Consider the following 16,090-nt stretch of genomic DNA (forward strand, 5'->3'; position numbering starts at 1 on the left):
TTAGTATGGGTATAAACTAAAATACAGCCTATAATAATACAGTAGCCTACTCGACGTCGATAATATGCCCATTCTCAGATTATTAACTAGTCTTTAACAACTACGAAATCTCTTCTTGAATCCACGAGTCGTACAAGTTACGTCATATAATGCAAACGATCTCATATTATGCGCCCACTACATATAGATAGATTGTAGCCGTCCGGAGCCTTTTCGTCATAACGGAGCGGCATGACGTCGAGCCGCATCAAACGCTTCCATTCAGGCAGGAGCTTTATTATGCAGAAATACCAAAATGATTGGCCTGATATCAAAATGAGTGATCATAAATAATAACGCGAGAGTTTGCAAGTTGCCTGCCGACTGTAGTCACAACTGTCAAAGGCAGCAGCAGCGGATACGCGCGTGACCCAGCACCCATACTGTTACTGTACACGGTCGCGGAGATAATATCCCTATCAAACAAATACACGGCATAATCCCGAGGTAAGGAGAGGAATATATCGAGGGGGCTGCGGCGGAAACTGCGCGACGCCGTGCCTTTCCCCTCCGCTTTCCGTCGCGTTCACTTCTTCCAGCCTCGATTACTGCACTAAACATATCCCCGTGCCTCCTTTAGCAACAGCGCGAGGTTTTTTTTTTTTTTTTTTTACTCCTCCTTCGTATTAAAGTCGCCATTTTGCTTCACTGCCTATGAAAGCTTCTTGTATTTTGATATTTTTTGCCGGCGTTTCTCCGTATCTGTGTGCGTGCTTATGAGTTGGATTTTAATGAGACAGCTCGTGGATTACATATTAATGAAGAGGGGCGCCGAGTGCAGTCTGGAAACACGGTGAAAGTAGTCGGCTTGTGAGCATTTGCATCAGCTGGCTCTTTTTTCCTTCTTCATCTTCTTCCTCCTCCTTCATCATCTTCCTCCGCGGATACGCACAGCGGGGGCCGTGAGTGTGGCTACCGACCGTGACGCCCGTCTCCCCGCGACCCCCCGCGCGTCAGGTGTGTTTGCCATGTAAAGTGAAGCTGCGCGACGCGAGAGTAAAGGCTACAGCCTGACCCCACGTGGGTGACCCGCTCACCCGCTCACCCGTCAGTGTTGGGTGGCTTTCCAGGTAGGTGTGGCCTTCGAGAAGTCGATTATCTGTCAATACTGTCAATAAAGACATAAACGCACCTTTCCTCTGGGAAGACGCGTGCTTTAACGCGTTATATGGTGTTAGTGCTTTTTTGGAGGTGGAACGGAATATGCTAGTGGAATGTGTTGTGGTGTTTATATGTGAGCTGTCAGTCATATTATTAACCACTCACACACTGTTTGAGCACTTATGTGGGTCATCCTCACTGTGCGCATGTTTTGTCTTTGTCCTACCATGTTGGGTTAAATATTAAAAAGTTTAATGGAAAAATGTCACAAGTTTTACCATGGGGTGAAAATGAAACTTGCACAAGTAATACAGATGTTTATCTTTCTGTGTGTGTTTAACAACTTATATAAATTAAGTTTAAGCAATAATATTCTTGAGTTGTTGTGGGGATAACTTAATTGTTTTATGTTCAATCCACTTAAATTTGAATGAACTAATAAATTAACTTAATTCCTTTATGTTGACCCAACAAAATCGATTGTGTGGAACCCAGAATATTTTACAGTCGGTGTGTTGTTGTGAACCATGTTTTCTTTGAAATGTTGCTTTAATCAATAACCAGAAAGTTTCTCCCTGTGACTTCAATGTCATATTATTTTTGTTTTGTAAAACCGTCTAGAAATAATGGAAAACAGACAGTTCTTTAATAACCCAATCCTTTGGGAAATTACTGTACATTGTGTCTTGTATTAAAAAACTGTGTATGTCCTATTACATTGGGTTGATTATTAAAAGTTTGTAATTACAAAATGTGACATTAGTTTTAGCTTGGGGTGAAACTGAAAAAAAAATAACTTGCAGTTCATGAAATAATATTACACCTTTATTGTGTTACTGCAAAACTAAAATATTTTCTTAAAAATATTATTGTAATGAATGATAGGCTAAATAGAGATGTCCTGTGCCCCCAATTTTGCTTTTTATCATCTTATTTAGATCTTACTAAAATATTAAAGATAAACCATGTTTTAAATAACATAATACCCAAGGAAGTGACATAATTCATTCATTCATTTTCTTTTTTGGCTTAGTCCCCTTATTAACTTGGGGTCGCCACAGCGGAATGAACCGCCAACTTATCCAGCATATGTTTTACGCAGCTGATGCCCTTCCAGCTTCAATTCAAACATCCATGCACACTCATTCACTGCGGACAATTTAGCCTACTCACCAGTACTGCATGTCTTTGGACTGCGGTGGAAACCGGAGCACCCAGAGGAAACCCACGCAAACGCAGGGAGAACATACAAACTCCACACAGAAACCTCCTCAGTTGGTGTTTCTGTGTGGAGTTTGCATGTTTTCTCCGCGTCCACGTGGGTTTCGTTCGGGTGATCCAGTTTCCCCCACAGTCCAAATACATGCGGTTCAGGTGAATTGGGTGGGCTAAATTGTCTGCAGCGTATGAGTGTGAATTAGTGTGTATGGATGTTTCCCAGAGATGGGTTGCAGCTGGAAGGGCATCCGCTGCATAAAACATGCTGGATAAGTTGGTGGTTCATTCCGCTGTGGCGACCCCAGATTAATAAAGGGTCTAAGCTGAAAAGAAAATAAATGAATGATTAACTTAATGATTAACATTGGTGCTTTATTTTGATGCATGTCCAAGAGAATTTGCAATTTGTTGGAAGGAATGAGAAACTGCTCATATGATGTGCAAAAATGACTAATAGTTTTGAGAAATGCATTAACTATTGTGCAAATGTAAATAGTTCTGTGAGAAATGCACCAAAGCGACTGAGAAAAACTGTTGTCCGATTGTCTAAAAATAATTATTAATAACATTTAAATGCTGTCAGGCTGTCAGTCAGGGAAAAAAACAAAACATTTTAATTAAAATACTGAAAATACAGCTCAAGCATATTTATTCTTCTGAAGTTATGGTTTGATAGCTATTGCGTGGCAGGAATGAGCCGTGTGTGTTTCTTTGATTGTGTAGGCACACTTCCATCCACAGCCTTTCTAAAGTGTGTGATAAATTCCCCAAATACCATAGCACTTAGTCCTACCAGCTGCTTTTCCTATTACCTTATTGCTCTTTTCCTTTCTGGAATCAACTTCTGGCTCACAAAATGAGCTTCAGCCTGTGGGCCATAAATAATTTGGTCTAATGATCTTCAGCACTTGAAGATCTATGGTTCCTCTTTGTGGGTTAGGTGATGAGAGGGCTGTTCTGTGATCTGCTGTTACAGTATGCTGAGCACAGTAAATCTGTGAGTGTTACCTGTTGTTTTAGTTGGCATTTAAATAAGAAAAGGTTGTCATGTTCTTTCATGTAGGCTGTGATGGGTAAAGGGGTTAGAGCTTGATTTTTTTGCTGTCTTGAACATGCTGCAAATGTGTCAGTACATGTGTAGCAGCATTTCTACTTTGGAATCCTGTGAAAGTTTGTTTTGGTCATGCTAAAAGTAAACTCCCTAACTCTGCTTTCAGGGGAAATATATTAGCATTTCTGACAGCGAGACGTTCCCACAGCATGCATTAGGTGAAGCATTTCTCCGTGATGTTCATAAAATCTCCTTTGACACATGATAAATCATGCAGCCATATGCCCGGCCACTGTTCAGCAAATAATAGCACACTAAAATTAATGGCATTTTAAAAAGACACAAATTAGTGACCCATTAGGCCAAACTATAATGAAGAACTGAAATGACATTGATTTAAGTTAATAAGAAAGCATGATCACATTCTAATAAGCACTATTTATTTTAATTAGTCATTGTCAGGCTTCATTCATTGCACTGAACCGCCTATTTCCCTTCTGAATAGACGACTGGAGGAAAATCCGCTTAGCCAGAATTTAACTTAGATTAACTTGGATGGACAGGCTGGTTGGTTGGATGTATGGATAGATAGGCAGATAGATAGACAGACAGACAGGCATATGGTCAGATGGATAGATAGAAGAACAGAAGGTTAGATGGTTGATGGATGGATGAAAGGATGGATGGATGGACGAAAGCATAGATGGATGATGGAAAGATGGATAGGTGGATAGGTAGACAGACAGATTAATGGATGGCTGGATGGATTGATGGATGGATGCATGGATAAATGGATGGATGGATAGATAGACAGAGAGACAGACAGACAGACAGACAGACAGACAGACAGACAGACAGACGGGCGAATAGACAAACAGATGGATAGATGGATGAGACTAAGAGACAGACAGATAGGCAGAAAGATAGATAGATAGATAGATAGATAGATAGATAGATAGATAGATAGATAGATAGATAGATAGATAGATAGATAGATAGATAGATAGATAGATAGATAGATAGATAGGATAGATAGATGGCCTGATGGATGAATGACTGACAGACAGATGATGGATGGACGGATGGATGGATGGATGGATGGATGGATGGATGGATGGATGGATGGACAGATTAAAAGAGATATGGACATATGGATGGATGATAGATAGATAGACTAAGAGACAGATTGATGCATGGATGGATGGATAGACAGACATATAAATGGATAGATGGATGGATGGAAGGATAGATAGATGGATGAATGTATGGATGGACGAAAGGATAGATGGATGATGAACAAACAGACAAGTGAATAGATAGACAGATGAACACATGGATGGATGGATGGATAGATGGATGGATGGATGATGGATGGACAGAGACAAATAGACAGACAGAAATGGATGAATAGATGGATGAATGGTTAAATAGACAGATGGATGAACAGATAGACGGATGGGTAGACAGACTAAGAGACAGATATATAGATAGACAGACAGACAGACAGACAAGGTTAGATGTATGGATGGACAGATTGAAGGCTGGATAGATATATGGATGGATGGATGGATGGATGGATAGATGACAGATGAATGGATGGATAGCCAGACAGACAGATGTATGGCTGGATGGATGGATGATGGATGGACTAATAAATTAGACAGACAGACAGACAGGTAGATAGATAGATAGACAGACAGACAGACAGACAGACAGACAGACAGACAGACAGACAGACAGACAGTCTGATTATAATATTCCCCATTCAATAAGCCACAAAGTCACATAATAGTAAGTAGGTTTGTGTTAATGTGCACTTTATGTCATTCTGTGTGTGCGCTGAACTGTCTCAGCAGGTCTTCATAATCCCTGATTCAAACACTTTCAAATACAGTAAAAGCACCTTTGTGTTTATTTTGTTCTTATGCAGATAGTGCTTTTTCCTTTGGCCTAATCTATTTGTGTCCTAAACAGGCATGGACACCTCCAGCAGTGCCCGGGTGGTGAAGCCTTTCTCGGGCACGTCAAAGGGGCGCTCTGCCAAACAGGCCCACCCTGCCGAGCCGGCCCTCATCGGCAGCACTGAAAACGACAATCATGGTAAGTAGCTTTCCGGGCTTAAGCATTACAATAAAAAGCTGCAGTTCATTTGCTTGTACATTTTGAACAAATCCATTGGTTGATTCAGATGAAACATGATATTTATGTTGTAGCCATATTAAAAATAAACAACATTGTAGTCGTTGACATCATTTAAGGGTTTTGTTTGCAGGTATCAGGAAGTGTGTGTTTATGCGTTTAAATATAGCTGAGGTTTTTACAAGTACACTTGCTTCAGCCTGCTTGGCGTGTCTTAGGTTTTGACAAGCATTTTCACGCCTGTGTGCTTAAGAGAGGAAATGATGGCTGCCTTGTTATGGTGAAAGATGTTTTGACAGATGAAGTCCTTCCACTCGTAGTAAGGCTGTTTTTAATGTCAGTGAAATACATACCGTCTCCCTACATGGCTGACCTCAGATTAACCTTAGGTTTACACAAATGTTCATTGCAAGTATTCTGTCATTATAAAGATATTTAAATGCACAAGCAGAATGAAAAGAAGTACAGTTAAAGTCAACATTATTAGCCCTTCTGTGAATTTTAAATATTTCCAAAATGATGTTTAACAGGGCAAGACATTTTCCACAATATTTGCTATAAATTTTAGCTTCTGGAAAAAGTCTTATTTGTTTTATTTTGGCTAGAATAAAAGCAGTTTTACATAAAAATTTATTATTATTAGCCCTCTTCAGCAGTATTTTTAGTTAAATAATGATTTGCCTAATAATCCTAACTTGCCAACTAAGAACAGGAAACTGAGGCTACAATTAGCTCAGGCTCACCAAAACTGGACAATAAAAGATTGAAACAATGTTGCCTGGTCTTATTAGTCTCGATTTCTGCTGCTGTTGCAGCTGTATTAGATCCATAAGTTAAAATTTTTATCATTATTAATCACCTGTTATTAAATGATCTGTCTCTAAAAGTGAGGGGGACATTTCCCTCCGGTTGCTACACCCCAGTCAACAACATGAAAGCATGAATCCATCCTGCCTTGTGTGAGGGATATTTTCTTGACACACTTTGGGCCCATTAGTCCCAATTGAGCATCATATCAATGCCACAACCTACCTGAGTATTGCTGCTGGCCATGTCCATCCCTTTATGACTACAGTGTACCCTTCTGATGTCTACTTCTAGCAAGAGATCGTGGCATGTCATAATACATTAATCATCTCAAACTGCTTTCTTGAATATAATAATGAGTTCAATGTACTCAGATGTCCTCCCCAGTCACCAGAACTCAATCCAATAGAGCACCTTTGGGATGTGGTGGAATTTTATATTTACATCATGGGTGTGCAGCCGACAAATCTGCAGCAACTGTGTGATGCTATTATGTCAATGTGGACCAAAATCACTAAGGAATATTTCCAGTACCTTGTTAAATCTATGACATGAAGGAATAAGGCTATTCTGAAGGTAAAAAGGGGTCCAACCCGGTACTAGTAAGGTGTACCTAAAAAAGTGGCTGGCGAGTGTAAATACTAGAAATACTTCTAATATCTAGTAAAGTACTATGTACTGTCATCATGGCAAATAAAAAGATATTTTTTTTCTTTATTAGTATTTAATTATTAAAACTATTATGTTTCGAAATGTGTTAAAAACAAGTCTACTCTCCATAATGAGAAATTGAGAAAAATATACATGGGGCTAATAATTCAGAAGGGCCAGTAAATCTGACTTCAACTGTAGATCAATGGAAAAATCATACACTTAGAAACAGCCACGGGAGCAAAATTAACCATAGCTGCCATTAAAATTTACATAACAGATTATCAATTAATTATTCAAGTCTTCCTGTTTGCCTATATAATGCATCTTTTTTCAGGCTGTCATTTTTGTACTGCTTATGTTTTATCGCTCTGTGTTACTAAGCAATGCTTTTAACTAAGCTGATGGTAATCAGATTTAAACACAATGAATAAACAGAGCTTTGTTGATGATTGATCATCCTCAGCATCATTTTTGTTGCACAAATGTAATAATTTCACAACTCTAGACATTACTTCGTGAAGACGATGGTACAAAACAGTGAATGTTTTTAAGCCATCCCATAACAGTAGTTGTGTGCATGAGAACATTTTATCTGCTGGCAGTTTTTGGTTTACAATGTTCCCTGGCAGTTCTATTATCAACAGGCCAGCATTATAATACTGGTAATAAGGGCTGCATGAAATAATTGACATTGCAATATTTTGTTTTTTAGCGATGCATTGCTATATGAAATATATTTCATCAGATAGATTGAACAACTCTTTTTGTGAAGAGTTCACAATTTATGAATGTTTAGGGTGATTCTATAGTGGGTTGGATCTAAATAAATTATTAAAATTAACTTTAAGCTAGATTTTTATGAGGAAGAAACATACAAAAAATTTGTCTAGTAAGACGTATTGTCAGTTAGACACAAATACTTGACAGTTTTCACTGTAAATATGAAGTTTTACTAACTATTTTTGAGAGGAGAGCATGATATGATTGATTGTGGCTGGCCTCTCATTCGTAATCAGCAATAATCCAATCAGATTAATTAATTACCAATTACCAATAATAACCTTTATCTGGGGTTGCCACAGCAGAATGAATCGTAAACTTATTCAGCATATGTTTAATGCAGTGGATGCCTTTCCAGCTGCAACCAACTGGGAAACATCCATACACACTAATTCACAAACACACACACCATGGACAATTTAGCCTACCCAATTCACCTATACCACATGTCTTTGGACTGTTGGGGAAACCAGAGCACCCGGAGGAAACCCACGCCAACACTTGGAGAACATGCAAACTCCACACAGAAAATCAAACAGACCCAGGCGAGGCTCGAACCACTGACCTTCTTGCTTTGAAGTGAACATGCTACCCACTTTGCAAATGATTAAGTGCAGATAGCCTACATTTAGCACAATTTCCAAGTAAATAGATCTTGTTAATCTAAACTGATTGTTAATTCTCAGTCTAATAGTTGTTCTCTCCAAAACTTTGTCAGCGTCATTTCATTGTATATGTCATTACATGCACAATAGGTTGTTCAGACCACAATAGCATGAAAACCCAACATTAGGTAAATCCTTGGAACATTTGATCATTGTAGGGAATGGTTGGAACATTCACGTTGTTTCTTCCCTCGTTGCATCGCAAGGGAGAATATAAGTTTTGATGTGGATGAGAATCTGAGGCCACACAGACTACAGCATGTGGATGGTCAGGAGGGTGAGGACGGCGGTCATGGTTATGAAACTCCACCTTTACTTTTAGCACTCAAGTTTTTTGTTTGTGTGTTTATGTTACAGTTTATAATGCTGTATCCAGTTTTTTCTTGCTCTGATATATGGAAGTTATTTTGTGTGTGGTTGATCATTACAATAAAAAAAAGAGTTACCATTTCCTTGGCAGTATGAGTGCAATGTGTGACATCAAACCTTGGAGGCTACTCTTACTCTAAAACCTAGACAAAAAAAGTTCAGTAACCATTGTCAAGGAAGGACTGGGCTAAGTCTGTAAGGTGGACATGGGGGATATTTTAGTAGTTCTTTGCCATAGTGACAAAACATCTAAACATTTTGACTTGCAATGCTTACACATTGCTAAAGGGACGAAGCATTTTGGGGGCACTGACTGTTTAAATGTGAAGGAAATTTAGTTTTGACACTTGAGTAAACTGTTTTGGGAAAGGTATGAGCTGTTGCAGGTGAACCATGGTGTTGTGCCGAACCATCCACATTATTTAGGCAAAAGCACCAAGAGTGTTGAGAATGTCTGGTCTGTTTCAAGAAATGAGCCAAAGAACTTGAGATATATATATATATATATATATATTGTGGCACTGACTTTTTATATGGGAAAGGAATTTAGTTTTGATGCATGAGTGTACCGTTTTTGAAATGATATGAGCTTTTGCAAGTGAGCTATAGTGTTGTGCTAAACTGTAAGACTGTTTTGCCAAATGATCTTAGAATTTTGAGAATTGTTTCAAGAAATGAGGAAAATCAATGGAGAAAAACTGTAATTCAAGCTTACAATAAATAGACCAAATTCACCCTACTATCTTTGTTTTGGAAGAATCCCCACTTCCACCCCATCTCCTCCTTTTTCTCACTTTACCAAGGAAGAGCTCTCAAGATCTACCTGATCTCAGACCCTCTTATATGCTTTTTGACCAAGCTGGAGTCCTGGGCTCAGTTCAAACATTATTTACTAAATTATTACTAAATACTTAGTATTAAATTGCTCTTGATTGATTCCTCAGATTTGCTGTAGAATTTCCTAAAAGTGATTTAGTAAGGGGTAAAAGTAATTTTGTAAGTATTTTTTTTTTTTAATTAAAACCCAATAACTTATATTCTAATGATTAAAAAAAATACAATATTGCAAGCCGCTGTAACGAGTATACAGCATAGAAAATTGCTGTCTGTGAGGTATTTGAGCAGATTTTGCTTTTCCGGTAAGCATGTCTCGGTGGTTCATGCATGGATTCTGCAAGTATATGTGTACATTAGTGGAATATAAACAGAGTGGAATATTGAGTTATTTTGAACATTGATTGTGGCACACACACACAAGCTAGTTGATGGTGCGCTCTGCTGTTTTTGTGCTTTGGTCAGAGCAGCATAAGCCATTGAAATTAATGGGTTTCATAGCAAAGTGCTTTCCACATACAGTGTTAAAGCTGCTTCCAATGACACAGTTATTATGGCTGGAGGAAGAGTAAAACTAGCATGCTAAACACTGCATGCCATTGTGGCATGGCTTTTTTGGCTCATTTTTTTGGTCACACTTCTTAGTCAGTTTCAGTTTCAATAAGCAAAAATTCAGTGCATTCCTAAGATGAACATGAGAGGTATATGTATGCTTTTGAAATAAATATGTGTTTTGAGAGGTGACGTAAAAGATATTTTTTTTAATACTCATGTTACCAAATTTATGATTACTGACTTTCTCCATGGGCTCTATTTTGACGGTCCATGAGCAAAGCACAAAACGCAGGGCACAAACACTTTCAGGGCATGTCAGAATGCATTTTTGCTGATATAAGGACGAAAAAATCCACTTTGCGCTGTGGCGCATGGTCTGAAAGGGTTGAGTTTATTTTTCTTAATGAGTTATAGGTGTGTTTTGAGAATAAACCAATCAGAGTCTCAACTCTCATTCCGTTTAAGAGCCAATTGCGTCGCGCCATAAGCGCATTTGCTATTTACATGACGTAAAGTAAGTGTAAGTGGAAAAACTGAGCATTTCACTAGCAAGCAAACAGTTAAACAGAGCATCTACCGCGCGAGAATGAGAGATAAATGATCTACTTTCACTTTTGCTCTTGTGGATAGGTTAATCTTTACGCACAGACATCAATTAGCTTATAAATAATTAATTTTGTTTGTTAATCGCAGATATTTGTTTTAAAACTATTTCTAAATACAGTTCTAATTTTCAGCAAATGAATAAATGAACAATAATAATAAAGTGTGTTTAAAAACCTGAGCTTTAAAAGCCACCCGAGATGAAGAAGGCATTAAAGCAGTGGTTTTTCATATTTATGTAGGCTAGAAAATAATATGTTTTGTAATATTTTAATCCTTTATATTTATATTCTATATATATATTCTTTTTATATCCTATATGTATCCATAATATTTAATTTTTGTAAAGATATTTGCGTATTGCTCTAAATCTTGTGTGTATTAAGCAGTGTATAAGTGAGGCGCAACTCTGCGCTGGACTTTAGACCGGGTTTGTTTTGGTGTATTGAAAAATCTATTATAGTTTCTCAAAATAGCAACGCGCCAGCAATACACCTCAGAACGCCTTCCTTTTTAGACCAGAATGCCTAGGGGCGCACATATGAGCGCAAATGCATTTGCTATTTAAACAACATGGCGCAACGCCTCAAAACGACACTTGCGCCATGCTGAAACTAGCAACTAACTATTGCGTCGCACCTTGTGCCACATTGCACCGGGTGTATGATAGGGCCCCATTTGTTTGAGTTTTTTTCGTTTTCATAAAACTGTATTATGAGTTGACCTGGCAAGGTTTAAAATTTATGTGCTTGGTATTGCAGGAGTAAGTGAGACACTGGCTGTAAAGGCTCTGCCCTCTTTTAGATGGGGGTGTGGATAAGCAGCTCATTTGCATTTAAAGAGAGAGTTATAAAACAACAGATTTTGATTTCTTAACAGAAACATTCTGGCTACACAAAATGTAAAATCCAGTTTAATGTTTCATCTTGAAATTTTGATGGAAATATATGAAATACTGCGATGCTGGAAGGTAACAACAAAGTTAAAATTAAATGTACTGTACCTGCTCAAAGTAGAGGCACATTCATTTTGGTCCAGAGTCAATGCCTGTCTTCAAAAATATTCACCTTATTCTTCGCAGAGTGGGCGCAGCCATTTGAATCTTTTTGGCTCGAGACTTCCGGTGTCATTCACTTCCATTCATTTTTAGACATTAAAAACTGCATGTTTCGCTGTTTGATGTTGCAAACTGATATTTTCTTATTATATTATTCTACTTGGTCTGTATAGTCATGCAAACATTTGTTTGTCGAGCAAATAGTTTAACCGTTTTCTGACGTTTGTTATTCCTAGTCATTTCTCCCATAGGCGACTGAATCGGAAGTTCTAAAACAATTGGGAAAACAGGCGCACTTCTGCATTTTAGAATAAGGTCAATACATGGAATGGCAATTGTCCCTCAAATATATTAAAGCAGTATGAAATGAATCTGACCCAGATATATTCTCTAAATGCATGCCATGTTTTTAATTTAGATTTTGACTTTCACTTACAAATTGCAATTAAAATTGCATTACATTTTTACATTTCCATAATCTCTGGATGTACAGTACATTACTTCTGTTCCTTTTCTACAAAACTCTCTATCTGCATCATTGTTTAATTTGAAAAAGTAAGGTTTATACGCCTTCAGTCTTTCATTCATTCATTCATTTATTCATTCATTTTCTTTTCAGCTTTGTCCCTTTATTAATCTTGGGTCGCCACAGCGGAATGAACTGCCAACTTATCCAGCACATGTTTTTATGCAGCGGATGCCCTTCCAGCTGCAACCCATCTCTGGGAAACATCCATACACACTCATTCACACTCATACACTACGGACAATTTATCCTACCCAATTCGCCTGTACCACATGTCATTGGACTGTGGGGGAAACCAGAGCACCCGGAGGAAACCCACGCAAACACAGGGAGAACATGCAAACTCCACACAGAAATGCCAACTGGTCCAGCCAAGGCTCGAACCAGCGACCTTCTTGTTGTAAGGTGACAGCACTAGCTTCTTCGCCACTGCATCGTCTATTAGCTTTTTTGTGGAATAACTTTATATTGTTCTTATTGTGCCACATGCAAACATTTTTGTAAGAACACTTATGTAAGGATGACACAATGATGATCATAAAAGGGACATTTGCAAAAAATCTGATCCAATATCTCAATTGATAAGTTGTTATTCAAAGCTTATTGTACCTGACAATCGGGTTGTCATGGTCCTAACTTTCAACCCCCACCCATTCCACAATGCACCGGCCCTTTTGTTGCTCCGTTTGGCTGAGCCTGACCAGGTTCCGTGGAATAAAACCTGGCCACCAGGTGCTTGCATTTGAGCCCCAAACCCAGGCCTGTCTTCAGGGTGGAGCCTTGGCTGCACCATTCAGGGCAATTTCAGGTTCCTCAATCTTTTTGCACTCATAAAGGGTTTTTAAACCACAATTAGTCTGATCTGTCACCTAAGACTTTTCCTTTTTTCTTGGGAGACCCTACCAGGGGCATTAGCCCCCCACAACATAGCTCTTAGAATCACTCAGGCACTCAAATCCTTCACTACAATAAGGTGGTGGTTAATGGAAATGCCATTATGCTTCCAATTTCCAGGTTGGAACAAAGTCCTTACCCCTGATGGTGGATTTCAAACATATTGGGGTTTTGTTTATGAGTGATGGAAGGATGGAAGGTGAGATTGACAGGCGGATTGGTGCAGCGGCAGCAGTAATGCAGTCAATGTACCGGTCTATTGTGGTGAAGAATAAAAGTGATTTGATTTGATTTGAGAAAGACCTGAGCCAACTCCTACTCACACCTATGCTCATAAGATTTGGGTCATGACCGGAAAAACAAGATCTCAGATACAAGCGGCTGAAATGAGTTTCCTTCACAGGGTGGCTGGGTGCACTCTTATAGATAGAGTGAGGAGTTCTGTCAACCGTGGGGAGCCTGGAGTAAAGCTGCTGCTCCACCACATCGAGATAAGTCAGCTAAGTTGGCTCGGACATTTGTTTGGGGTGCCTCATGGACACTTACCTAGGGAGGTGTTCCAGACATGTCCCACTGGGAGAAGGCCTCGAGGAAGACCTAGGAGGAAACTATGTCTCTCAGCTGGCCTGGGAATGCCTCGGGATCCCCCCGGAGGAAGTGTCTGGAGAGAGGGAAGTCTGGGCCTCTCTCCTGAGACTGCTGTCCCCACGACCCAGCCCCGGAAAAGCAGAAGAAAATGAATGAATGAATGAATAAATGAATGAATAAATGAATAAATGAAGCTTATTGTTGTGAATCACAGTTAAGCAAGAACACACTTGTGCAGACTGATAATTCTTTGTCCTCATTAAGTCATATTTGTTACATTTTAACTTAACAAGCTTCTGTTTTGCACAATACAAATAAAATGCAGTGATATTGGTTACTTTTTAAACACAATGTGAGTGTAATATCAGCACGAAAGTACATTAACATCATTACTGTAGTATTGTGATAATTGGCTCCAGAATTTTCTCCAAAGTTTGTTGGAGCTGCGTCTGCAACTTTTGTTCAATTTAGCCTTACTGTAAGCATTACGAGCCAGTTCTGACATTATTTACATCCAGACCACCAGCCTGAGGCACAATTAGGGAAATGCCTTAATTGTGTATGTATATGTATTGCTGTTTAATGAGCTCTTGTGAGAAAATGAGCAATGTTTGAACGATCTGCTTTACAAGCGTGGCTCATTTCCGTTTTACAGCAGTTAAGTGCTCTGAAAGGGAACAAGTGGAAGTTCCATATTCATGGTTTCTGTTGTCAGTATTAGGCCTGCATGGCCATTATTAGTAATTGAGGCTCTCTGTGGTAACCATAATTTGATAGGCTTTAATGATAATGGATTTTTTTTCCCAAACAAGAGAGGCTTATGGTACTAAAATGATGTAATTCAGCTGTTCCATTTTATTCATTGTTTTGGTAAATGTAAAATGGGCCTACTGTAGCACAAAGCTTTGGATATAAACCTAAATATAAGCTAGAACTTAATTTAGATGCTGGTTTAAACTTGAAAAAACATCTCATAATTCTTTGCTCAGAGTGTCACAAAAGCAGCCCGTCTTATTGGCAGTGGTCTGGTGGAAAACAAACTTGGCGCTGAGTCACGAATGAGCTGGGAGAATGATATTTGTGCCGGGCCATGCTGTTTGAATTTTACTGCGGATTTTGAAGAGCATTTTATTGCTTTCACAGCGTTAGGCCAGACAGTCTCCGGCAGAGAATATTTATCGCTGAGTTTGCAGCTCTATATGCTGAGCGCTTCACCTCAACACACACTACATGCTCAAAGGCAGCTTCCTAATGCGTTCATTTAGCACTCGCTGGAATTGATGCCGGCTTTTGTTGAACAACAGTCTGCTGTTATTACTGTATTTCCACCAAACCACTGAGGCAGAACTGAACGCCGTCTGTGCAATAGTAAGTGACACAGGGAACTGATTAAGTGGGTTAGTGGGTTAATTGATTATACTGACTCACTTTATATTCATATCAAGGTTTTTACTGATATCGTTTTGACATCTTTACCTTTATTGCATGTGCATAGTTGATTGTGAAACCTTTCAGAGTATGCTTTATTATATAGGGTACACCAGGGCTTCTTAAAGTCTGGAGAATTCAATCCGGACACACAATTTATTTTTGAAGAACAATTTTTGATTGTAAGGCATTAAAAGTGTGGATTCACTACTTTGAAAAACATGTGTAAGACTATGTAAAATGTATATTTTGCAAGCTCGCATTGTTATTCTCAAGGTGAACAGGTACTGTCACAGGTTATGCTTTGATGATCTGCAGATTAAAACCGAGATATGATGTGCAGTGAACATACAATTAACCCAAAATTCTTGACATCAAAAGTGGGAAAAGTAGGTCATAAATGTAAATTTACACAAACTGGACAGGGCCATTTTTAATTTAAACTGTCATAGAATCGAATGCACAGGACAATGAGGGTTGTCAAAAGTATTAACCTCAGATGCATGAACTCTGGAGTGTTTCAAAGCAATAACAGACCATCAGTGGATTGCTCATTCTTCTGCTTATAGACAGATCAGCTGATTGACGCAGTTTTAAAACATTACAGTGTTCATATGTTTGTACTAGGTGAACAGCGGAAAAGATTGGAAAACCGATGAGCTTCATGGCCAATCAAAGTCATAATGTACCTGTTGGGCCTGTGAACACAATGACTAATGTTTAAGAATATGCTCAACAGCACTAAATATAGCAAGAAATTGACGTCATTCGAATTTCAGTAC

General features: G+C 38.7%; 1 protein-coding gene across 9 annotated transcripts in view; it reads left to right on the forward strand.

Moving 5' to 3' along the window:
• The first annotated feature begins 354 nt into the window (after positions 1-354).
• znf512b (zinc finger protein 512B) overlaps positions 355-16,090 on the forward strand; it is a 146,075-nt gene continuing 130,339 nt past the window's right edge. For 8 of the 9 annotated variants that reach the window (XR_012398856.1, XR_012398857.1, XR_012398858.1 and 5 more), the window contains exons 1-2: positions 355-1,109; positions 5,384-5,509. Coding sequence is in view for 4 of the 9 variants with exons in the window: in XM_005162004.6 (XP_005162061.1) it covers positions 5,386-5,509 (124 nt within the window). In the remaining 5 variants the exon portion in view is untranslated. The remainder of the gene's footprint in view (positions 1,110-5,383; positions 5,510-16,090) is intronic. The other variant, XM_073939526.1, reaches the window with a different exon arrangement.

Source organism: Danio rerio, chromosome 23 (assembly GCF_049306965.1).
Source record: "Danio rerio strain Tuebingen ecotype United States chromosome 23, GRCz12tu, whole genome shotgun sequence".
Taxonomy (NCBI): Eukaryota; Metazoa; Chordata; class Actinopteri; order Cypriniformes; family Danionidae; genus Danio; species Danio rerio.